This window comes from Lissotriton helveticus, chromosome 4_1 (genome assembly GCF_964261635.1).
Source record: "Lissotriton helveticus chromosome 4_1, aLisHel1.1, whole genome shotgun sequence".
Classification (NCBI taxonomy): Eukaryota; Metazoa; Chordata; class Amphibia; order Caudata; family Salamandridae; genus Lissotriton; species Lissotriton helveticus.
Window position 1 is genome coordinate 1,432,991,950 of NC_136063.1, and position 25,139 is coordinate 1,433,017,088.

General features: G+C 49.4%; 1 protein-coding gene across 1 annotated transcript in view; it reads right to left on the minus strand.

Moving 5' to 3' along the window:
* Positions 1–25,139, minus strand: part of LOC144827542 (putative thiopurine S-methyltransferase) — a 315,654-nt gene that overhangs the window by 63,450 nt on the left and 227,065 nt on the right. Inside the window, exons 4-5 of the mRNA XM_078685806.1 lie at positions 19,761–19,893; positions 3,551–3,603 (exon numbers count right to left, since the gene is read on the minus strand). Of these exons, the coding sequence (XP_078541932.1) occupies positions 3,551–3,603; positions 19,761–19,893 (186 nt within the window). The remainder of the gene's footprint in view (positions 1–3,550; positions 3,604–19,760; positions 19,894–25,139) is intronic.

Consider the following 25,139-nt stretch of genomic DNA (forward strand, 5'->3'; position numbering starts at 1 on the left):
TGACGACGAGGGATGCGTGCACAGAGATACCCCAGACATCCTAGCAGTATTTCAGAAATTTTATAGCACATTATACAAGTCTCACAGGACGCAGCCGGTAGACTTTACTCCTTTCTTTGAGGACACAGCAATCGGGTGGCTAGGAGATTCCCAACGGGAATACCTTTTGGCCAACTACGAAGACGATGAGATAAGAGCTGCTATAATGCAGTCACAGTCAGGCCGTGCCCCGGCCCTAATGGCCTCATGGCTCAATTTTATAAAACTTTGAGCTCTGCCCTCATTCCAATCCTCAGGAAGGAAGGGATATGGGGACACTCCCCCAGATTATGCGTGAAGCACTCATCATCTCCCTCCAAAAGCCTGGGAAACGCACAGACCAGTGCGACTCGTACCGGCCGCTCTCCCTCATCAACGTGGATGCGAAAATCCTGGCCAAGATTACTGCAAAAAACATCAGACCCCTCATAACCGCCCTGGTGCTGCCGGAGCAATCAAGCTTCATTCCCGGCAGGGCCACATCACACAACCTCCATACCTTATTCGCAGTCCTGCAAGACATTGACCCTGAGACAAATGCTGTTGCCGTCTTCCTTGACGCGACCAAAGCCTTTGACTCCCTAGAATGGGATTACTTAGCCTTTGTATTACAACGGATGGGTTTCCCTATACCCTTCCAGTCTTGGATCAAACTACTATACGCCAACTTACAGGCCAGTATACTGATAAATGGCACCCGCTTGCCGGCTTCAGCACTGCGAGAGGCAGAAGACAAGGGTGGACGTTGTCGCCGCTCCTCTTTGCCCTTGCAATAGAGCCACTAGCATCTAAATTGCGCCAACACCACAGAGAACACGCCCTCATTTATCCTGAGCGTCAATTGTTAATCTCACTATATGCGGATGACCTTACCCTCTACCTCCGCAATCCGGCAGACAGCCTGAACCCAATACTACAGGTACTGATATTTTTCGGGAGGCTCTCTGGCATCCAGATAAAGTCCTAAATATTCCCTCTCACCGCAGCAACTCCGAAATGTGATCCAGATTACCCCCTCACCTGGCGTGCAGACGCAGTCACATACTTAGGCATTGTGGTTACTAGGGATAGGGAGGAATTGATGAGAGCCAACTATGGGAGAACTCTGGATCGCCTAACCGACAATATTACCAGATGGATCGGATTGCCAATATCCCTGGCGGGCAGGACGTCGCTGATAAAAATGTTAATCCTCCCCAATCTCCTATATTTATTTATTAACATCCCATACGCTCCCAGCAGACACTTCTTAAAAACTCTGAAATCTCAGCTCATCTGCCTCACCTGGGGGAGGGGGGACAACCACGGCTAAACTGGGACACCCTCACTCGCCTATTTGCTGCTGGAGGATTTGAGATCTCTGACATGGAATTGTATTTCCATTGCGCACAAGGCCACTATGCAGCGTTCTGGATGGACCGTCCACCCTACATGCCCCACCTAGTAGTGGAACACAGCTTTATGGCCCCAACCCGAGACATGGCCAATCTTAGCTGGCCCATCCTTCATAAATTATTTACAACAAGGGGTGGTGATGGACAGAGTCTCTGAATTAAGCAGAGTACTCTCACTCAGTCAAGAGATCAGGGCTAGATCCAACACCGTTTTTTAGCTCATTGCACCATCCCAGTTTCAGAACCTGGCTGTATGCAAATTAGTCTGTCCCTGATCCCAGTGTAAGAATTGGCTTTTGTAGTTTGGTTTACCCTGTTCCCATCATGCACTGGGACAGGAACAGACTAATTTGCATACAGCCAGGTTCTGAAACTGGGATGGTGCAATGAGCTAAAAAACGGTGTTGGATCTAGCCCTGATCTCTTGACTGGGTGAGAGTATTCTGCTTAATTCAGAGACTCTGTCCCTCACCACCCCTTGTTGTAAATAACCATCCTTCATAAACGCACTACTCAGACCATAGTCAAATGCACAACCCACGCTTGGAGAGAATTGGCAGGCAGCTTCAAACTTGACTTATTATATTCCCCCCTGCTGCCTCGTCAGGGCAGACATGACCTTCCCGTCACGCAGGAAGGAGGCTGTCACCAAATGCTTCGAAAACTCTTGGTCTTAAAATGGGTTGACCTATATAAAAACTGGACTTTCCGCACCGAGAGGAGTTCTTTGGAAGCAAACCACCCACAGCTCTCAAACATTTTCTATATGTCAGGCTGCGCCGAGACGTCAAATTCACTACCCCGGATTTCCAACATGAACCCCTTACCATGGGTCCCTTACACAACCTCCTTCAATAGGAGACCCCCACACACGTTGTCTCCATGTTATACCGGACCACCCAAACAGACAGTCCACAAACTGCCCCCGCTGTGCGAACGCATTCGGAGGAGGAACTACACCTCCTTCTAACTGACGAACAATGGACCTATTGCTGTCAGCAGGCGGGCAAAATGTCGGCTAACAGCAGACGGAGACTGATCCACTAAATATATTTGCATCGGCTATACTATACACCTGCAAAACTTAAACGCTTCCACTTAAGGGATTCTGACTGCTGTGACAGATGCGGTAGGGAAGGTGCTGGTTTTTTCCTCTTAGCCTGGGACTGAGCCCCGGTCCGACAATTCTGGGGAGAGGTACTAGAGGTGCTTGACCAGATGACTGGAATTCACATACCTGACTCCCCACTCATTGCGCTGCTGGGGTACACTAAGGATATTGATGCCCGATTTAGACGATTTATATCACTGGTGCTTTTACTGGCCAAACGCACTGTTGTGTGTAGATGGGGGAGAGGGAGATCACCCAAATTTAAAGACTGGTTACAAGACCTGATATTTTGCCAAGAACAACTGGATACCTACGCTAAACTGTTACCACCCTCGTCCCGCCCAAGAGACATTTGGGCCCCCTTGCAACTGTATCTCCTGGCGCAATCAAACACTGACGATACTGAGGGGGGTGAGAGGGGGAAAGATTGCTTACAGCACCTCAAAGGAAATGTGGGGAGTCCTGATGAAACTGGAGTTACAAGCAGCACAACTTTTTTACAGCTTGCAGCGACCGGGCGCTGTAGTCAATGCAAACACCATGTCATTAACAATATAGTCATATGAAAATGTGGTACTGGAACTATTTGAAATGTCGCAGTCATAGGGTTCACATGTTTTTCTGTTTTGGTTGTACAACAAAACCAATAAAACAGATTTAAAAAAAAAAAAGAACGAGTCAGTAAACCCATTTTGCAATATGTAAGGGTTTTATTGAATCACAAAATGGGTTTAGTAAAATGTCATTTTGCGGTTTTAAACCATGTGATTTTGCAAATCACAAGGCTTGCAACCACAAAATTATTTTACATCAGGTCCTGCAATGTATTTCCAGTTCCAAAGATGTCAACACGCGCCATTTAGTAACAATAGGCAATTCAAGCTATGAGACAAGCAATTTAGATGAAACACCACAGTTCTACCAGATAAATTACAAATCACAAGGAACAGAAAGCATGACCTAGACATTAACACTGCATCCTAAAAGAAATATTATAGATTCTTACCTAGTAAAATCATAGAAACTGCAACAGTAGAGTGAAATATTTCCAGATGAGCTCTGCAGTAATCAGATAAATGAAATCAGTCCACATACTAGCGAAATTTAGACTTTTTGAAGTGATAGATGACACATTTTGCTTACCCTGTAAACATCTGTTTGTAGCATGCAGTGCTGTAGATTGACATGCTTTGCATACACCTACCGTCTAGTGTTGAGCTTGGAGATTTGGAAGTTGTTTTCCTTCGAAGGAGTCTCTTGACCTTCAAGATGTGCTCTGACTCCTCATTTTTGTGGATTGCGCATGGGCACAGACTCAATGGTAGATTGTTTTCGCACAATGGTATGGAGTTTCCTGTGAACATAGTCATAGTGCACCATGTGCAATGTGATGTACTAAATCTGCAAAATACACACACTTACAGGGTAGAGGGCGAACACGTGAATCTACAGCACAAAACGCTACAAACAAATGCTTACAGAGTAACATTTTCCGTTCATCGAATGTGTGACTCTAGATGCATACGTGTTGTATTTCTGTAAAGCAATACCCTCCAGAAGCGGTGGCTGGTGTGTGTTAGTTGCAGATGTAAGGAAACTGTCCAATTCACCATGGCATGTAGGCAGGCACAGTAGTATAAGTGTGTGATGTTCACCATACGGCTGCTTTGGAAGTATCTGCTAGCAGAACATTTTCTAAGAAGGCCATTGTTAGACCTGGCACCATTGGCGTGGGTCTCCCTTCTATTTTCACTGTTGCCTCATGTATTTTTCCTGGTGTTAGATGCGTTGGGCACTGTGCCACTGCTATCCAGTGCCACAGTGCAAGTGCTCCCTAGTGTAAATTGATGTATATTAATCAGTGGTTCCATGTTTGGCTATTTTAGTTTACTTGTCAGACCCTAGTCTAGTGCACTGAGTGTGCCAGGTCGTGTAATCCAAATGCTGCTGGTGAGCTTGCAGCACTGGTTGTGCCACCCACAGAAGCAGCCATGTAAAATGTGTCTAAGGTCTGCCATTGCAGAGCCTGCGTGCAGTCTGGTACTGTCATGCTGACTGGGCAAGTCCACCCACTTCCCAGTCCCTAAACCTTCCCTTTTCTTCATATCAGTCACCCCTATAGTAGGCCCAAGGGCAGGGTGCATTGTAAGTATAAGGTAGGACAAGCCCTGATGTGTGTGGCATGTCCTAATAGTGAATTACAGCCATTTTAGTCTTTCACTATTGCAAGACTACCTGTTCTCCATAGGCCAGAAGGAGTAGTTTCTGTCCTGTAACTCCAGTTCTGTAGTAGGGGTATCTCTGTTATAGTCATAATCTAGTGAATAGTCCCGCCCATGTGCGTGGACCCCGGAGCAATCAAAAATAATCTCTTACAGTGTCAAAAAATGCAGAAAATGCATAGACACTTAAGAGAGAATTTAAAGACAGATAATGCAGCCAAAAAGGCTACACTGTCCAGTACTTCAACTAGAAATTCCACCATAAAATCCACAAAACAGCAAAGCCTGTACAGATTTCCCTTGCTTAACAGCAAAATCCCTCAGGAATGATAGAGAGAAGAACCTGGACAGACAAGCCCCATAGGCTGCCATTATGTGGCTTAATTAGGATACTGTGCCTTTAAGGAACCTTCCAGAACCTTCTCTCAGTATCCCAGAATGCATAGCAGGTCCAACTTAGCCTCAGTTCTTTTCGAAGGCGTAGAAAACGCCAGACCTGTAGCATTATGATCATGAACAACACTCCACCGGGGAGGCGGGAGGGCGCTTATGACTATAACAGAGATACCCCTACTACAGAACTGGAGTTACAGGACAGAAACTACTCCTTCTGTAGTAGGGGATCTCTGTGTATAGTCATAATCTAGTGAATAGAATGGCAAGCCCATCCCCACACCAAGCGGCGGTGGAGAATAAAATAACGCCACTACTGTGCGAACAGATTCCGCAGCGAAGCCTGCCCAACCTGAGCGTCTGCCCTGGCATCAGTGTCCAGGCAGTAATGCTTAGCAAAGGTATGGACCGACTTCCAAGTGGCCGCCTTGCAGATCTCTGCAATGGGAACATTACGGAGCATAGCTGTCGTAGCAGCCTTGCCCCTGGTGGAATGAGCCTTAGGTTTGCCCCCTAAGGTCTTATTAGCTTTGCAGTAACACAACTGAATGCAGGACACAATCCACCTAGAGATGGACTGTTTAGAGGTAGCAAGACCCGTCCTGACTGAGCCATAATTGATGAACAATTGGTCTGACCTACGAATATCTTTAGTCTTATCAAGATAAAACTTCAGCACCCTCCGCACATCCAGGGAATGTAAAGACCTTTCCGCCGGAGATGAAGGATTCTGAAAGAACGTAGGCAAAGTGATAGTCTGATTGATATGAAAATCAGAAACAACCTTGGGAAGAAACTTAGGGTGAGTACGCATAACAACTTTAGCATTATGAAATACAGTATAAGGTTCTTGGCAACACAATGCCTGAATCTCACTCACCCTGCGGGCCGATGTAATGGCCACGAGGAACGCCGCCTTCCAGGACAGGTGCTGCAACGAAGCCTTATGAATGGGCTCAAAAGGCTCCTTCATCAATCTGGACAGCACCACATTCAAGTCCCATGAAGGCGAAGGAAGCCTGACAGGAGGGAACACTTTCTTCAAGCCTTCCAAAAAATCTTTGATCACAGGGATCTGGAAAAAGGAAGTCTGTGAAGGTCCTTTCCTGTAGGCAGTCAAAGCAGCCAGATGAACCTTAATGGAATGGACATTAAGGCCCGACTGCGCCAGATGAAGCAGATATGGAAGGATGACATCTTCCTTGCATGACGTAGGGTCATAGTTCTTAGACTTGCACCAGATGCAAAACCTCTTCCACTTGTAAGCATAGGAAGTCCTAGTGGAAGGTCGCTTAGCCTCCTTCAGTATGCCCATACAATCCTCTGGGAGATTCAGATGGCCATATTGCACTATTTCAGGAGCCATGCCGCCAAACTCAAAGACGAGAGGTTGGGGTGCACCATCCGCCCCCCGAACTTCGTGAGAAGGTCCGGCCTGCACGGCAGCTTCATGTGAGGAAGGAGAGATCGGTGAAGTAGGTCCGTGAACCACCACTGTCTGGGCCATTCCGGGGCAATCAGAATCATCCTCGCCCTGGAGTGAGACAGCTTGATGAGAACCGCCGGAATCAGGGGAATTGGTGGAAAAGCGTACAGAAAGCTGTTCGACCAGTTGATCCATAACGCGTTCCCCAGCGTCCCTGGCTGGTAGTACCTGGAGGCGAAGCCTCGGCATTTGCTGTTTTCGGCGGTGGCAAACAGATCTACGTCTGGAGTTCCCCACCTTGCGAAGACCTCTCCTAGTACTTCGTCGTTTATGACCCATTCGTGGTTTTCCTGCACGATTCTGCTCAGTTCGTCTGCCTGAACATTCTGCACACCTGGCAGATGGGTGGCCGTTATCGACAGTCCTCGAGCCAGAAGCCAGTGCCAGATCGCCTGCGCCTCCTGCGACAGAGTGCGCGATCTCGAGCCCCCCTGCTTGTTGAGGTAATACATCGTTGTCGTGTTGTCCGTCTGAACAAGCAGAGAGTTGGTCTGAAAGGACGGATGAAAGGCCTTCAGTGCCAAGTGAACAGCTCTCAGTTCCAGGAAATTGATGTGGTACGTGGACTCCGTCGGGGACCACGTCCCTTGAATTTGCAGGTCTCCGGAATGCGCCCCCCAACCTTGGAGAGACGCATCCGTCACGATGGTCTGCGTGGGAATGTCCTTGTGGAAGGGAACGCCTCTGAGGAGATTCTCCTTCGAGCACCACCACTTCAGAGACTGAAGAGCATGTAGAGACAGTCGTATCCTGTCGTCCCAAGAACCTCTCCTCTGGTCCCACTGATCCTCCAAGCACTCCTGCAGAGGTCTCATCTGTAGCCGTGCGTGAGGAGTGAGAAAGATGCAAGAGGCCATCGATCCCAGTAGAGAAGACACCGTCCTCACAGTCGTAGACGGAGTTCTCATGAGAGCCTGAGCCTTCCGAAGGAGTGATAAACGTCGCTCTTCCGAAGGAGACACGCTTGCTGACAGCGTATTGATGGAGGCTCCCAAGTACTGGATGCACTGCACCGGAATCGGGACCGACTTGGACATGTTGATGTGCAACCCCAGCTTGTTCAAGAGAACGCACGTCTTCTGGAAGTGTGCTTGAGCTTCCGAGAAGGAGGAGGCTTTGATCAACCAATCGTCCAGGTACGGGTAGACAAACACCTTGTTCTTCCTCAGGTCTGCCGCTACCACTGCCATACATTTTGAGAATGTCCTGGGTGCAGACTTCAGTCCGAAGGGCAGCACCGTGTATTGATAATGATTGGTGCCGACTTGAAAGCGCAGAAACTTTCTGTGTTTGCATGCAATGGGCACGTGGAAGTATGCGTCCTGTAGATCTATGGCACACATCCAGTCTCCTCGTTGCAGCTGAGGGTAGATCTGATGCAACGACAGCATGCGAAACTTTTCTCTGCGAATCCACTTGTTTGCCTGCCGCAAATCCAGAATGGGCCTGAACTCGTTTCTGTCCTTCTTGCGGACAAGAAAGAACCGAGAGTACAGACCTCTTCCTCTTTGAGACAGAGGTACGTCTTCGATCGCCCTTTTCCTTAGCAGAATGTCCGCCTCCGTCTGAAGCTCGCGCAGTTGATACTGCGAGCTGACGGGAGGAATCGATGGAGGAGGGCTGGTGAAACGTAGACTGTATCCATTGCAAACAATATTCAGCACCCACTTGTCCTGAGTAATTTTTCTCCACTCTGCCAGAAAAAATTGAACGCTTCCCCCCACCGGAGCGGGTAACGGACGAGGGGGAAGTAACAGCTCAGGGACGGGACCCGGCCGGGCCCTTGGTCGCGGTAGAGGACTGTTGACGACCTCTACCACCCTGTCGCTTCTGGAAGGGCCGCCTGTACTGCTGCTGCTGCTGCTGCTGTTGATGTTGTCCAGCAGACTGCCCCCTTCCACGACCCTGCGACCCAAACCGACGTTGGTACTGTCGGAAGGGTTTCTTTTCCTTGGGCTTCTCCAAGCCCACTGCCGTCAGGGTCTCTGCTTCGGCCTTCATCCTGGCCATCTCATCATCCGCGTGTTTCCCGAAGAGGGTATCTCCGGAAAACGGGAGATTCGCCACGCGTTGCTGTGCCTCCGGTTTCAATGACGTCAACCTGAGCCAAGCATGGCGTCTCTGGTGAATCCCGTGGCAATATCCGTGCGCGGACAGCAATGATATGTCCGCTGCGGCGCCGATGGCCTGATTAGAGACCAGCATCCCCTCCTTGACGATCTCCACAAAGTCCTCCTTGCGGTCTCGAGGGACGAGGTCTGTGAACTGCTCCATCGAGTCCCACAGGGACCGGTCGTAACGTCCCAGCAAAGCCGAGTCACTGGCGGCCTTCATGGACGAGGCGGATGTCCCACACGCCTTGCGACCAGCAGAATCGATCCAACGGCTCTCCTTGTCCGGAGGCACCGTGGACGCAGGGGAGGTGGCATGAAGCTTCCGTGCAGCAGTCACGATGACTGAATCCGGTACCGGGTCCTTCCTCAAGAAGGCTGGGTCTGAGTCCGGAGCCCTGTACTTTTTTAGGATCCTGGAAGGTACAGACTTCACCGTTGCCGGCGTCAGGAACAGCTGTTCGGCGGGCTCAAGGAGCCCCGGCACCAGAGGTAACAGGGGGCGAGACAAGTGCCTTTTGTGTAACGTCTCAAATATCACCGAGGTAGAAGCCGTAGGCGCTTCAACCTCAATGCCCAACTTCGCCGCACCACGCAGGAGAACCTCCTGAAATGTGCTTATATCGTCTATCGGAGACACCCTAGTCTCCGGCGAATCGGACAGCGTGGGCGAGTAGGAACGGGTCCCAGATGGAGAACGTGACCTGGACCGACGTCTCTTGTGATGACGCCTGGATCGTGAGGAAGATCCACGGCCACTCCTTGATCTGTCCCGTCTCCCCGAGCGAGACCTCGACCTCTTGGGCCTCGGACGCTCCTTCGGCCTCCCAGGGTCAGGAGTCCTAGGCTTCTTAGGAGTCTTCTTCGGAGGCGTCGGAAACTTAGGCATCGACACCGCCCTCGGTAGGACCGGGGGTGGAGGAGCAACCGGACGCGGGTCCCGCGGAGCCGGCTTCGGAGGTGGGGTAGGGACCTTCGGAGGAGGACCCTTCGGCACAGCAGGTCGCGAAGGAGGTGTAGAAGGCTTCATCGGAGTATCCACCCCGGAATGCGCCGTTCCCGGCGAGCCACCATCTCTTCCGGAGCGTGGGGAGCCCCCCACAGTCCTGGGCCTGTCCTTAGGACCTCCAGACGTTGAAGACCGGTGTCCAGACGACGACCGATGTCCCCTCGACGTCGAACGGTCCTTCGGCGTCGACCGAATCACACTTCTCGACGTCGAACCGTGTCTCCGTCTCGACGTCGACCCCGACCAGATCGACGAGCCACGAAACCTCGACGACGGGCGATGGTGCCTCGACGGCGACCTCGACCTCTTCGCCGGCCTCGACGTCGACTTCTTGGATCGCTTCGACGTCGACCCTTTGGACCTTCTCGACGTCGACCTCTCTGACCTTCTCGACGTCGATCTCCTTGACCGTCTCGACGTCGGTCTTTTGGAATGCTTCGACGTCGACCTCTTCGGCGCCGGAGACGCCTTCCGTCTCGACGGCGACCTCGACGACGAGGATCCCCTCGACGACGATGTCCTCGACGGCGAACGGCGGTGTCGCCTCGACGGCGAGCGCCGACGCCGGGCCCTCCGATGTCGACCACTCGACGCCGACAGCGACGACGAGGATATCGACACCGGCTTCGACGGCGGCCGGAACACGTTCCTCGACGTCGACGGGCGACGTTTTCTCGACCCAGAGCCCTGGGGAGACCTGGAACTGGCCGTTGACCGTCCCCTCGACGTCGTGGTCAGCGCAACTGACCCAGACGGAGACCTTGGGCGAGGGCTGGTCTTCCTGCCCCTGGGGAGCCCCCCAGAGGCCTCAGCATGGGTAGAAGGAGCCCCTCCTGACCCACCTCGTGCCTTCAACTTTCTCTCCTCAAGTCCCTGAAGCCTGATTTTCTTCCTCTCCTTCAGGGTCCTTCCAGAGAAGCTTCTGCAGATCACACACTCCTCAGGAATGTGGGAAGAGGGAAGGCAGAGAATACAGACCTCATGGGAGTCTGACCTGGCCTTCTTTCTTGAGCACTCAGGGCATTTATCGAATAATGCAGGCATTATGGACAAAAAAGAGTGCAGAAACACAGAAAGAAAGTCACCAAAGTACTTTAAAAGTACCAAAAATCGAAATCAGTGTAAAACACTAACAAAACCCTTGAAAAGGGAGAGCTCAATGCTCCAGGGTCCTGCTTGCAGGAGCCGGAAAAAAGAACTGAGGCTAAGTTGGACCTGCTATGCATTCTGGGATACTGAGAGAAGGTTCTGGAAGGTTCCTTAAAGGCACAGTATCCTAATTAAGCCACATAATGGCAGCCTATGGGGCTTGTCTGTCCAGGTTCTTCTCTCTATCATTCCTGAGGGATTTTGCTGTTAAGCAAGGGAAATCTGTACAGGCTTTGCTGTTTTGTGGATTTTATGGTGGAATTTCTAGTTGAAGTACTGGACAGTGTAGCCTTTTTGGCTGCATTATCTGTCTTTAAATTCTCTCTTAAGTGTCTATGCATTTTCTGCATTTTTTGACACTGTAAGAGATTATTTTTGATTGCTCCGGGGTCCACGCACATGGGCGGGACTATTCACTAGATTATGACTATACACAGAGATCCCCTACTACAGAATGGGCTGTTAGAGTTATTACATTTTATAATCCTAACTGTCTCAGAGAACATTGGATACATTCGAGTTTAGTACGCCTGAACTCAGAATAATAAAATACATCTTTTAGTAAAGTTTATTTTAATATTCTGTGTTTGCAAATACCACTTTTAGAAAGTGGGTATTTGCTTATCTAACCATTCAAACCTGCCTCTGCTAGGTTGTGTATTCCTATGTCTGGTTTTGAGAGTGACATGGTTGGAGAATTCCAGGAGACAGGCTGAGTCACCCAGTGGTGAATAGAGAGATCTGCATCTAGATGGGAGGGAGGAGTGCACCTGAACCTTGAATAGGGCTGTGCCTGCCTTCCACAATGCTGGCTCCACCCCCTGGGGAGCGGCTGATGTCTCTGCCCTGCACACTGAAAGAAGAGAAGGAGACCAGTAACAAAGTGCTCCAGGACAGTACATGCCTTCCACAATGCTGGCTCCACCTCCTGTGGGGCGTCTGAAAGGAAAGGAGAAGTCTGGTAAACAGAGTGCTTCAGAAATGGTTTGGACTGGGCAAAGGCCCCTCTCCCCTCAGAGAACAAAGGATTTCTGGGTATAAATATTGGGACCCTGATCCCATGAAATTAGATCACTTTGGACTACAAGAAGAAACCTTTACTGAAGAAAGGAACCTGAAGAAACTGAGGAGAGACTATTCCCAAGCTGAATTGCTGCTTGGGGGACTGGCCTGCAGTGGTTGCCTTACTGCCAAAGGAAGGAGAAAGGAACTTTGTGTACTTTGCTTTCAACTTGTGAAGGATCTCCAAGGGCTTGGAAAAGAGATTGCCTCCTGCTAAAGTCTCAGGGCCACAGACTTCACCCCCCAGCTCCCCAGAGTTCTTTTGGAAGTGTCTGCTGCTGTTTGAGCCTTCTGAGGAACTGCGTGTCGCAAGGAGCTGGAAGTATGACTCAATGAGAAGAAGCGTGTCGCCGAGCTGTGCCTGCCGTCGCAACTCCGGAGAAAGGAGGGTGTCACCGCTGGAACTGTCGCCCTGCACCGCATTGGAGAGAAGCGTGCCGCAACGAAGAGGAAGCGTGTCGCCGTCACTGCTGCTGCCGTCGCAACTCCGAAGAAGGAGGGTGTCAGCGTTGGAGCTGTCGCACTGCACCGCATCAGGAGAAGAATCTCGCAATGAGGTCTGAGCGTGCCTGCCATCGCAACTCTGAAGAAGGGTGTCGCTGCTGGAACTGTCGCATTGCACCACATCGACCAAGAGCACCTCGCATCCCCGAGAAGCGCGCCGCCGTCGGAGCTGCTGCAGTCGCATCTTGGATGCCGCCGCTGTAGTTGTCGCATCGAGCGGAAGCTTCACGTATCGTGGGAGAAGAGCGTCGCCACTGGAGCTGTTGCCGTCGCATCGTAAGGGTGTCGCCGCTGCAGTCCACGCATCGGACCGAGAACTTCTCGCATCCCTGAGAAGCGTGCCGCATCTGGAAGATCTTCACGTCTTTATTTCTTTGCACCTGACTTTGCCGCATTTCCCATCGCTGCGACACTGCTTGTCGTGGAAGCGCAACGCAACTTAAGGTACATTGACGCAGAGTGTCGCATCTAAGAACTGAACTGAACTAAGCTTAAATCTACCATCTTAAAGTAATCATAGTGTGTATTTTTGTTGTTTATGGTCTTGTGGTACCTCTATATAAAGTCTATTTTTTTTATATAAAACCTGTGTGGTGTCCATTTGTAGTGTTGTCACTGGATTACTGTATGTGGTCACAACTGCTTAACTTACAGCGCCTCTGAAATAAGCCTTGACTGCTCGCGCCACACAACCTAGAGGGTGAGCAGGGGTTATTTTAGGTGTGTAATCCCCTTGTCCTGACTAGAGGAGAGGGTCCCTACTTGTCACAAGTACCTACCTGTGCCAACTAGAGACCCCCAAATCTAACAGCCATGGTCAAAGCTTTCTTACTTGTGAAGTGTCGGGTAGGACTCTCTTTGCTTTAACGTAGCAGATTTGGATACATTTGACAATCCATCTAGCTATGCCTACCTACCTCAGAGATGGGATGACTTTTGGGAGGTTTTGCAAAGCCTATGAAGAGCAGGTCAAATTTTCCAAAAGGCTTGGTCCTGTTGGTGTAATATATCAGAGCTTTTTTGACATGTAAGGTGTGCAGCACTCTTTCCACTACCGAATCCGTTTGTAGGAAAAAAACTGGGAGTTCTATGGTCTGGTTAAGATGGAATGGAGAAACCACCCTAGAGAGGAACTATGGATTGGTTTTAAAAACAACCCTGTCTTTATGGACCTCAAGAAACAGCATTTGTAGGACAAGTGCTTGCAGTTGACTAATGCATCTGAGAGAGGTAATGGTCACTAGGAAGCCCAACTTCCAGGAGAGCAACTTAGGGTGCTTGAGTGCAAAGGTTGAAAGACAAAGGCCCAATAAAGTTTATGAGGGCTGTATTAAGATTCTAAACGAGGGTAGGAGGCACTCTCGGGGATAACCCTCTAGAGACCTTCCCTGAATGCTTTAACATCCGGAATTCTAAAAGGGATGAATGTACTCTGTTCTGCATTTAAGCTGCAACAGCAGCTAATTGTAAACATATAGAGGTGTGACTGTTTCAAGTGTACGAGGCAGCAGATGAAGTTCTGGACAGTAGGCTTTAACAGGTCCAGATTTTTGGAAATACAGTAGTGCGCTAACCTTTTGCATTTTGCAGCACAGCAGGCCTGTGCTGTAGGCCGTCAAGCTTCTCTTAAGATGGACATAGATTATTAGAGAAGTCTGAGAAACCTGAATTCTAGGACTCTAAGTGCCGGATCACCAAGTTGAATTGTCTGGGGTCTGGATACCTGGGTTGACCTCGCCTCTGTAAGAGAAGGTCCAGCCTGAGCGGGAACCCCTCAAGAGGGTTGATGAAATCTTCAGCAGCATGGAATACCAGAGTTGTCTTGCCCTAGTAGGAGCTACCAGTATGAGCATCAGTAATGTTTGCCTCAACTTCCTCACCATCTAGGAAAGTAGTGGGAAATGAGGAAAAGTGTAGGCAAATGTCTCTGACCAATTCATCTATAGTGCATTGCCCATGGACTGCAGGTATTTGGAAGCAAAGTTTGGGCATTGTGCATTTTCTGAGGTGCCAAACAGGTTTAACTGTGGGGTGCCACAATGTTGGAAGTTCTAATGTCGAACTTTTGGTTTGATTTCCCATTTGTGAGCTTGTTGATGCATCCTGCTGAGCAGGTCATCTATATGCTGCCAAACAGCATATCCCCACCGAAGGGCAGATCCAGAATTTTATTCTGCACCTCCTGGCGAAACCAGGTACATCTCAGCCAACCTTGACGCCTCAGGACCGCTGAACCTGCTAAGACGCGAAAAGCGGTTGTAGCAATGTCCATTGCACAATCTATAATCTCAGATGAAGATCGTTCACCTTCTTCTAGGATCTTCCTCGCTTCCGTCTTGGCGCTCTCAGGAAGCTGATCAATGAAAGGGAAAAGATCGCACCACATTTGGCGATCATATCGTCCCAAAATCGCTAGTGCGTTCGAGGCCCTAACCAGGAGGCTAGGCATAGAGGAGAACCTCTTGCCTACATTGTCCAGGCGCCTGCTCTCTTTGTCTGGCGGTGCTTTCAGGAGTGCCGTCGGGTTCCTTGAATTTCTTTGGGCCGGCCTGAGAAATAACCGAGTCCGCTTTAAGTTGTCCAATAAGACAGGCAGGACTGTCGTCCGGAGCTTTATATTTTTTCTCCAGGCGCGGTAGAACCGAAGTTACAGTTGCTGGAGACTGCATTACCTTCTTGCCTTCATTCCAAACATGTTCTACAATGGGTATGGAACAAATGGATTTTTTGTAGGGCTCTTTACAATCATAGAGGAAACAGTCTGATTGTAACACAGGATATGGAAGGCCAAATCTTTTTGATGCCCTTTCCATTAGATTGTGGAAACCTCCTATGTCCACAGAAGACGAATCCACCGGGCCCGGAGATGGTGAAGCCAGATCTGGGATAACATAATCATCCCATTCTGTGTTGGGATCTTGGGTCTGTTCCACATTCTGGTCCTCATCTGATGATTCATCATTATCATCAGGTACCGTCACTATATCATGCCCTTCTATCAAAGGTTGTTCTCCCTGCCTTTGAGAGCTTGATGCCACAGAAACAGGAGGTTGCTGATGTGGTGGCGGAGGAGGTTGCTGAGGTGGTGGTGGAGGAGGCTGTATGGTTCCGGAGGTTTCTGATGGGAACCTCCTCTTGTAATCCAATAACATTAGTTGTAGATCATTTATAAGTGAAGATGGCATGGCAACCATACCTTGTCCTGATGGTTCCTGATATGTCTCACGTGGAGTGAAATGAGTTTCTGGATGATGCTGATCCAGATAATAGTCCTCTGAGTCAGAGTCCCGGTACTTCACCAGAAGTTGTGAAGGACTATAAGCATCTCCATATGGACTCTCATCCTCATCAGAATATTCCTCTTCCAGAAGAAGAGGTGGAGGCAATGGTGTTTCCCTACGGGGTGATGTAATTTCCGATGTTATTAGTCTTTTCCTGATGGAAATTTTCACTTTTTGGAACGTCGACGGTGTCGTCGTCGAGGGAATCGTCATCATTGGAAGCATCGTCGACGGCGGAGTAATCGTCGACGGAGGGAGGTCGACGTCAGGATCATTGTCGCCGTCGTCGTCCTCGTCGACGTCGACACTATCGTCGGCGACGTCAAGGTTGTTAGTCTCGTCGACGTAGGATGTAACGTCGCGTAGTCATCGTCGTCGAAGCTCTCGACGACGGGCCCGTCGACGGAGAAGAAATTGAAACCACTTGAGTTTTTGACGTCGACGTACCTGAGGAGATTGTCGTCGACTGACGAATTTTCTTCTCTCCTTTCGCTTCCTGAGGCGTACTCGAAGGTTTCTTGAAGATTTTCTCCTATTCTGATGGCGAAGAGGCAACAGAAAGGCCTTGACTTGCCTTTTTTCCAGATGACGCCTCAGGAAGATGTCCCTCTTTCTCCTTTGGGTGGTAAGATTTTGTGGGACTAAGCCTTTTAGACCTTTCAGAGGTCTTTTGAGAGGCTTTAGCAGGAAGGTCGGCTGAAGTAGAAAGGGAAGACCTACCCCTTTTTGAAGACCTCCTCGAAGATGTAGCTGAGGAAGAGTCTTCACTGTCTCTAGACAGAACCTCCTTCCGAGACTTCATCTTCTGTAGCCAAGTCAGAAGTCTTCCATCTCGGTCTCTCAGAGTTTTGATGGAGAAGGTCCTGCAGATCTTACACTCAGTGGCTTTGTGATCTGGAAATAAGCAATAAATGCAATCTTTATGCTTATCTTCGACATACAGCCTCTTCTTTGAGCAAGTAGCACAAGCTTTGAATAAAGCTTTCTTTTCAGACACCCCAAGGACCTGAAGAACTTCCGGCCCATCTCCCTGCTACCGTTCCCGGCGAAGTTCATCGAAAAGGCTGTCAACGTACAACTGACCAGCTTCCTCGAAGAGAACAACATTCTGGAACCATCCCAGTCAGGGTTCCGCAGCAACCACAGCACCGAAACTGCCCTCATCGCTGCCACCGACGCCATCAGGAACATGCTCGACAACGGAGAAACCGCGGCCCTCATCCTCCTGGACCTGTCAGCAGCTTTCGACACAGTCTGCCACCGCACACTAAGAGCACGCCTCCACAATGCAGGAATCCAAGAGAAGGCCCTGGACTGGACCACCTCCTTCCTCTCCGGGAGAACCCAGAGCGGCTGCCTCCCCCCCTTCCGCTCCGAAGCCACCGAGATCATCTGGGCGTACCCCAAGGCTCATCTCTCAGCTCAACGTTGTTCAATGTCTACATGGCACCACTCGCCCACGTCGCCCGACAGCACGACCTAAACATCATCTCCTATGCCGATGACACCCAGCTGATCCTCTCGCTCACCAAGGACCCCCACACCGCCAAAACCAATCTCCACAAAGGAATGAAGGCCATCGCCGACTGGATGAAGAACAGCCGACTGAAGCTGAACTCGGACAAGATGGAGGTCCTCATCCTCGGCTCCACCCCCTCGGCCTGGGACGACTCCTGGTGGCCGACGGCTCTAGGAGCACCCCCTACACCCACCAACCATGCACCAAACCTAGGAGTCATCCTCAACTCCACACTCTCCATGACAAAGCAGGTCAACGCAGTCTCCTCCTCCTGCTTCAACACCCTCTGCATGCTTCGCAGGATCTTCAAGTGGATCCCCACCGAAACTAGAAGGACGGTCACCCAGGCCCTTGTCAGCAGCAGACTGGACTACGGCAAAGCACTCTACGCAGGAGCCCCGGCCACACTCCTGAAACGACTCCAACACATCCAGAACGACTCAGCACGCCTGATCCTCGACATCTCCCGCCGCAGCCACATCACACCCCACCTGAAAGACCTGCACTGGCTCCCCATCAACAAGAGGATTACCTTCAAGCTCCACACCCACGCACACAAGGAACTCCACAACACCGGACCAGTGTACCTCAACAGACGACTCAGCCTCTACACCCCGCCCGCCAGCTCCACTCCGCCGACCACACCCTCGCCACCGTCCCCCGCATCCGAAGAATGACCGGCGGTGGTAGATCATTCGCCCACCTCGCCGCCAAGACGTGGAACACCCTCCCCATCCGCCTACGGCAGACCGAAGACCTTCTAACCTTCAGGAGACTCCTCAAGACCTGGCTCTTCGAACAGTAGCAGCACTCCCCCCACCCCCCACCCCCCCCCCCCCCAGCGCCTTGAGACACTCACGGGTATGTGGTGCGCTTTACAAATGCTTTGATTGATTGATTGATTGACATCCCGAAGAGAAAACTGAGCAGAGCTCAGTGGAGACTCCCCTAGCACAACATGCGGTAGAAAATCTGAGGCTCTCTCAGGAGGGTTCTATGGGGTGAGGCTAATCTGATTGGCTGTTGCAAAATGTCGGACTCTTTTACAAAAGAGGTAGATAGGCTACAAAATGAGATGAAGCCTAGGCCTTACTTTCTCTTTTGTACATACTGCTATGGTATTTTCTATTTACCGAGGCTCCCAGGCTGACGACGGGGAATGATACAAAGCATACTGGGGCAACTTCCAAGTTATCCTCTGCTTGAACCACTGAACTACGAGGCACTCCTTCAGAGGAAGCATAGGTAGCCTAGTCTGAGATACAAAGGTGATGCAGAAGAACATCATTCCTAGAATGTGCATCACGGTCCAGACCGTAAGCTGACGTTTGTGCGTTTGAATGTTGTCTAAATACTGCAGCCTGCTGCTGCTCTTGATCAGCCAATCATTAAAGTTCGGGGAAGTCATGAATTCCCTCCCTTCGCAGAGGCGCAGCGACCACTGCGAGGCACTTCGTAATCAATCGTGGTGACACCCAAAGAAAGATGTTTGGGAGCTTCACTTGTTGGTACATTTTGTGGTGTGCCTAAAGCCCCCTTTGGTGCAATAGGGTCTTTGGGTATTGGAAGGCGTGGCACAACACATATGAGGCTTAGTGGTGGTCGGAAGACAAGCATGTGTGCACACATTGTGATGGTCCGCCAACATGTACATATCGAATTACAGAATCCATACCATCACCAATATGGGATTAGCATTCTCCAATGTTGGAGGATTGGAAATGACAGGTGGCCCCTAAACGGTGCGGTGAATTGGCAAGGGGACCCAGTTGTCCCAAGAGTTGAACAACAGGTTTCAGGGTCTCTGGAGGTATTGATGTGTCAGAAGGAATGGTGACTAGTCCTATCCAACGCCCCATGATCAAAAGGGAATCGTTGAGACTGAAGAAATATGTTCAGCACACGCAAAACTCATGCCCTCTCGGAACAAATCCGAACCAGGGGAGCAGAACAATTTAACATGAAGTCAGTGGCCATGCGCAGTGTCCAAGTGAGGTGAGACCCTTCTTACAAGAAAGACAACTTGCAAATGTCTGAGCCCAACATTAAATGGCAGAAGTATACAAAGTCTACCACCAGACATAACACAATCATAGATTTTCTCTACTAATGTTGATACTTTACCTTGGAAAATGAAGTCACACACAAGTATTTTAATGCATGCATTGTACTGCATTTATGTTTATGGGGCAGATATGATGTTGTGGAAGGGGGTGCTAATGGCTGCATCCTCCTCTGATTTTAAGGTGCTTTGAGAATCAATTTCCATTTTGCCATCACAGATGGTATCGTCAGGATACCACTACTTGGGAATAGTAGAATAAGAGAAAGCAAACTGTAATGGGAATCAGGCTTTAAAGGAGGCCTTCTGGTGCAAAATGTGTTCTTTCTTCAATGAACACTTGCAAACCAAAGAGGGGAACAATCAGAGGGTTATAAGGAAGGTGAAGTTAGATATAATTTTAATGTACAAATCAAACCTTAAACAATTTGGCCCCCGGTATTTCAGGAACATCTTCTTCAACATATGGAACATTTTGTTCAGTGAAGAAGTCTTTTAGTCCAATTTCACTAACGTCCACTCCAGTAATCGTGTGTCCCATATCTGCTAGCCTAAAGAAACATTAAAGAAGGTTAGCATTTAAATTCGTGTGTTATTAGATGTCACACAGTGACATAATATGCAGCCATTAAATACTTATGGGTTTATGTTCTGGAGCACATGGATTGATTTTTGCAATTTCCAGATCTTTTTTAAATGGGCTCTACTGTGATACCTTTTTCAAATTCATGTTGTCACAATTTATTTTCTTGTTATCCTCTGTATAAAAAAAATATTTATCATTTTATCGTATTTTTCATATACAAAACATAACCATGTTGAACCATTAAGACATATTAGCCATCATTGATTTTTACTTAGACAGCGGTTCTCTCTCCATGTCTACCCTCCCTCAACTCTCAAAAAATACACACCTCTCCACCAAATGTAAAAGCAACAGATCACACCACAGCCACACAACACTGATGCTTGTTACCCCACAACCATTGTTTGTCTTATTTTAGGAATACCTTAGACAGAATGTAGACACTGTGTGCAAAAGAGCTCAGAACAATAACCGCAAGAGCCTTTTGAAAGACAGGATAAAAGATCCTGATCCATCCATCACGTGCGTCACCACATATACCCCTGACTCTAACCATAATCCGCAAACATTGGAATATCCTCAACACTGGATCACTTAACTTACCTATACCAAGGTTTGCGTTTAAACGAACTAACAATATCAAGGATATGCTAATCTACACAAGACCCAAGAAACAACAGAGCAAATGGCAAAGAACACTGTGGGATCTTCCTCCGGTCACAGGGCACTGCCCGGGTGGTTCGTGCTCTGTTTGCCACCTCAGGAAAGTCACCAAAGAACTGAGATTTCAGAATGATGTGAGTTGGAAAATGGCTACTCATACAAACTGCAACACCTCAAACTGCATTTATATAATGAGGTGCGAGTGTGATTTGTTATATATCGGCATGACGACCAGGCCGGTTAAAATCCGTATAAAGGAACACAGAAGTAATTTTAGGTGCCAAAAGAACAACACCAAAATGACTACCCATTTCAAAGAGGCGCAACATTCACAAGGCGCATTTGAATGAGGCGTACTAGAAGCACACCCTGGGATATCTAAAAACTCACTGTTTCACAGGAAACAACGGCGGGTCCTATGACTAGCAACTGACCGGTCAGGACTCAACGAAAATATTCCCTAGAGTCTCCGAAGCTGACCATTACCATGGTCGCACCTCAACTATCCCTACAGTGAGCCACCCTAGCGATGTATAACCACTGTTGGCCACAATACACCATGTGACATACTTCATACACAGGGATTCTCCCCTGATCTGCACTTCTAATTACACAGACTAGAAACATATCGGCACAACTGGTTCCCTTCTGCATCTCATCCAACCACAACTGATGAAGGCGTACCGCTATGACGCTGGCACAATTAATACACCGCACACAGCGCTTGTGAAGTTGTATTTGGTCCCATCAGACCCATCCCCCACATATCAGACATTCCACACCATATTAGCCCTGCCAGTGGGCCCGGTAATGAGGCTTGGTACTTAGCTCTATACACAACACTCCTGTGCAATACACGCATTGTGTCCACAGCCATGCGTAATGCGACAGCCCATTGGTTGAAATAGCCGGGGGTAGTAAGCCTGCTGCGCTTCTGGGTTTCCCAGCATGGCGCCTGCTACGATGCTCGCGCTCTAGTCCTGCAATTCCACATTGACCGGACTAACCGGAAGTCCCGCCCTCTGCCTCGGGCCGGACGCAGGTACATAGACGCAATACTCGGCGCCTGGCTACTCTATCCGGACCGGCTCCATTCGGAACCATACGTAGCGACTTTGCGCATCTCTGAGCACAACATTCATTTTGTGCTCCAGCTCCTTACACGACTGGCACTCTCCCGTCCCCGTGGTGTGGTGCGCGACGGCAGCGGTAATAACCGGCTGGCCTTTGCGCTCCTTTCTGGTCACATACCTTTGGGGCACTGGTGTTTGGAAAGCATTGGCACGCTCTCTTTCCCGCTTCTGTTACCGTCTATCCAGCTCACTACATGGGTCAGTTGTTGCATTGTTCAGACTCCTGTGTGTGTGGGCTGCGGGGGTCCCAGTGAGTGCGCTGGCCAAGGACTTGCCTTTCCCCCAGTGAGGGTCGGGTGTGCTGTCCGGCGCTCTGAACTGGTTCCCCGCATGTCGCATATGGCTCTGGACAGGTACAACGATTGGTGTGTCCCCCATTGGAACACTAGCTCAGCTGCTGAGAGACGCACACAGGGTAGCCTTGCTGGGTGCCCGTGTCCATTGTATGGCTTGCCCCGTCTCTAGGCTATTAGATCTGGGATTTGTTGTACCTTACCATGTTGACAGTGTGCTTATGTCTCCTATTTACCAGGACAGTACACATTAGTGTCTACACCAGCCGGTACTGATGCCATGCAACCTTGACCCTAATGGGGTGAGTTTATTATAATGAATGCTCTCCTTAGCTGCTTGCTTTTAATATGTCTTACCATCTCAAGCGACACTGAGTGCTCACATTACGCATGCCACGAGTCACTTGTACTTTAGCATGATTGAGTTGCATCATGAACACTGTGTGATGCACTTGCCTCTATTTCTAACCAGAAAACTGTGAGATGTTACATTAATGTTGTTATTTTGTTTTCTTTGAAGGGTGTGTTTTTATGATCTACAAGGTGCCACTTTTTAGGATGCTGTAATGGTGGCCACTTATTCACTTTAATCCATTGCTGACCACCACCAAAAAGTGTAGGTAGATCCAATCTGGTCCTGATGAATTGCCATCTAATAAGTTAATGGGCAAGAAACACGTTGACCTTTTCCGCAAGCACATAAGCTTCACATCCTTAGAGTGAAGATACGCGCCTTGTTTTACTTTTAATTAGGGCAGGGGCCACGTTCATTAAAAAAAATTGGAGTGGACCACCTCCCCTATTTTAACCCACTTCCCTACACGCCACTCACTATCATCTACACTGATCTAGGGCCCTCACATGCACTTCACCCACCGGCATATGGAAAAAAAGATCTCCGCCAAGAAGGCCCCATCACGGGTGCCAATCGGGTATTGCAGCGCCGACCCGATAAGGAGCAGACCCGATGATGAAGCAAGACACCTAGCTGGCTGAGTGTGTGAGGGTCTGTTTCCAAGAGGAGAGGATTATTCTCCCCACTTCTGTTACTCCATACCAACATATGGAGCACTTATAAAACATACTAAACCCTGCTTCTAACGTTAGGAACTGCATACCATTTTTGAAGAGTTTGAGTAACGTATGCTGGACCTGGATAAATAATAGCCCGTTTCTCCCTCTCCTTGTCTAACAGGTGTGACCAACTCCCACACAGGATTTAGTGTATTGGGGATGGGTGGGTGCACTCTGAGAGTGTCTGAAAGTCTGCACCTGGGGAACATTTGGTGTTCCTGTGCGTAGTCCAGCTCAAACCAGTTCTGGGAGCCCTTGGCTCCAGCTCTGGTGCGAAACTAGACAAAGGACATGGGAGTAAGCTCCCCTCTGTCCTGCCCCTCCCTTAGGAGGATCCCCAGAATCTGTCCAACCCTTTCCCGTGGGTACAAAAGGGCTTACCTGGCTGTAAGACTTTAGATTTCATGTGGACAAGATTCTACAAGAAGAAACCACTGACCTTCGACCGTCTGGGAACTCTGGACTTCGATGGACTTTGACAGGGCCCGACTTCGTCCCCCTTTCCATCAAAACTTTGTCTGTGCCCTTGTTCCATACAGGCTCCGTGCAGAACTTGTGGTGCACTAAGGACAACTGAAGAATCTCCCTTGGGGTGAAGGAGTCACTCCCCTGCATTTGCAGGCATCTCAACGCAACTGATCGGTCTGCTGCTCCAGAGGACTCCGAACCCCTGTGCACTGCGTCCATTTGCAGTTGCACATGCTTGTTGGCGATTCCCCAGCTTGTGCACTAGACTCTGTGTAGCCCTGACCAGTATTTGCACCAAAGAACTCCAGCCTCCTCGCACCTGGTACTTTGCAATCTTGCTCGAGGTCCCCGCGCGACTCCAGGTAATTCGGCCTGTGGGTCCTTCTGAGGGTCATCTTGATTTCTGTTGGAGTTTTCTGGTTGCTCTAAATGTGCCCAGACTCCCCATTGCTTGGTGAGTCCCCTGGACCTTGCTGGTCCACATCATAACCTGCTTGATCTTTCTGTGGGTTGCTTTTGCCAAGGCTTGTTGGTGCACCAGCCAGTCACCGGTCCCTCAGCACTCGACATCGTTCGTGGGACACCTCACATCTGGTTCCTGGTTGTCGTCGACGTCTCCTGGTCCTCGTGGCTGCAGAGTCAAGCATCCCTTCTTCGCACCTGAAGGACCCGACATCGGTGGGCACTCGTTTACTGAGCACGTGGTCACTCTGAAATGACCCAGACTCTGTCCCCTCTGATTTCAGGTACCTTCCTTCCAGAATCCAGGCTTGGATTCCACCAGACACGTTCCACCTTCACAGCAGCAATACTTCTTCACAGCCCTCCATTGAGAACGACAACGGTTTCTGACACAACTCCAGACCTATGCACCCAGCTTCTCTGGGATAGGTAATTCAGCTAATACGGTATCCATAGGTGGGGTGGCTCTCCAACCTCTTAAGTTCCAAAGGGTTTGCTCGAAGTCCTCCAAGAAGGGTCCTTAAACTGTGAAATTGCAACCGCGACTTCCCCATAGAATTGTATGGAGCCCGCAGTCGTATTAGCACACTGCACCTGTCCTCTGTGGGATCCCTATCTACTCACCTTGGGGTCCCAATGATTCTACCTGCTCCAGACCTTGTCTTGACCCGAGTCGCGGTTGTTATACCACTATTTTAGAATATGGTTTGGTCTCCCCTGGAAGCCACTTATTATTGTGCTCTGATCTCGTATTGTGTGCTTTGTGTTCTATCCTCGTGTAGAGAATAGTAGAGCGTGTTATATTAATAAATAAACATTTTTATATAACCACTGTGTGGTTCTCCTTTCATTTGATAAATTCAGGTGGGGATATTCTGGTAAAACAAACAGCTTTACATTCCTTCGAGATTAAGCCTGAAGGCTGCTCTCCACAGCTACCACTAGGATAGCTTTCTAAAGGTTATCTTTGACCTCATACATCCTAAGGGTCGTTTGGACTAGTGCAAGGGGCCATTTTAATTAGTGGACATCAAATACCAGGCCAACTTCTCACACATGCTAACAAAGTCACCATTACATTTTGGTGTCAGGGTCTCCACCCTCCAGCCACAGGAATC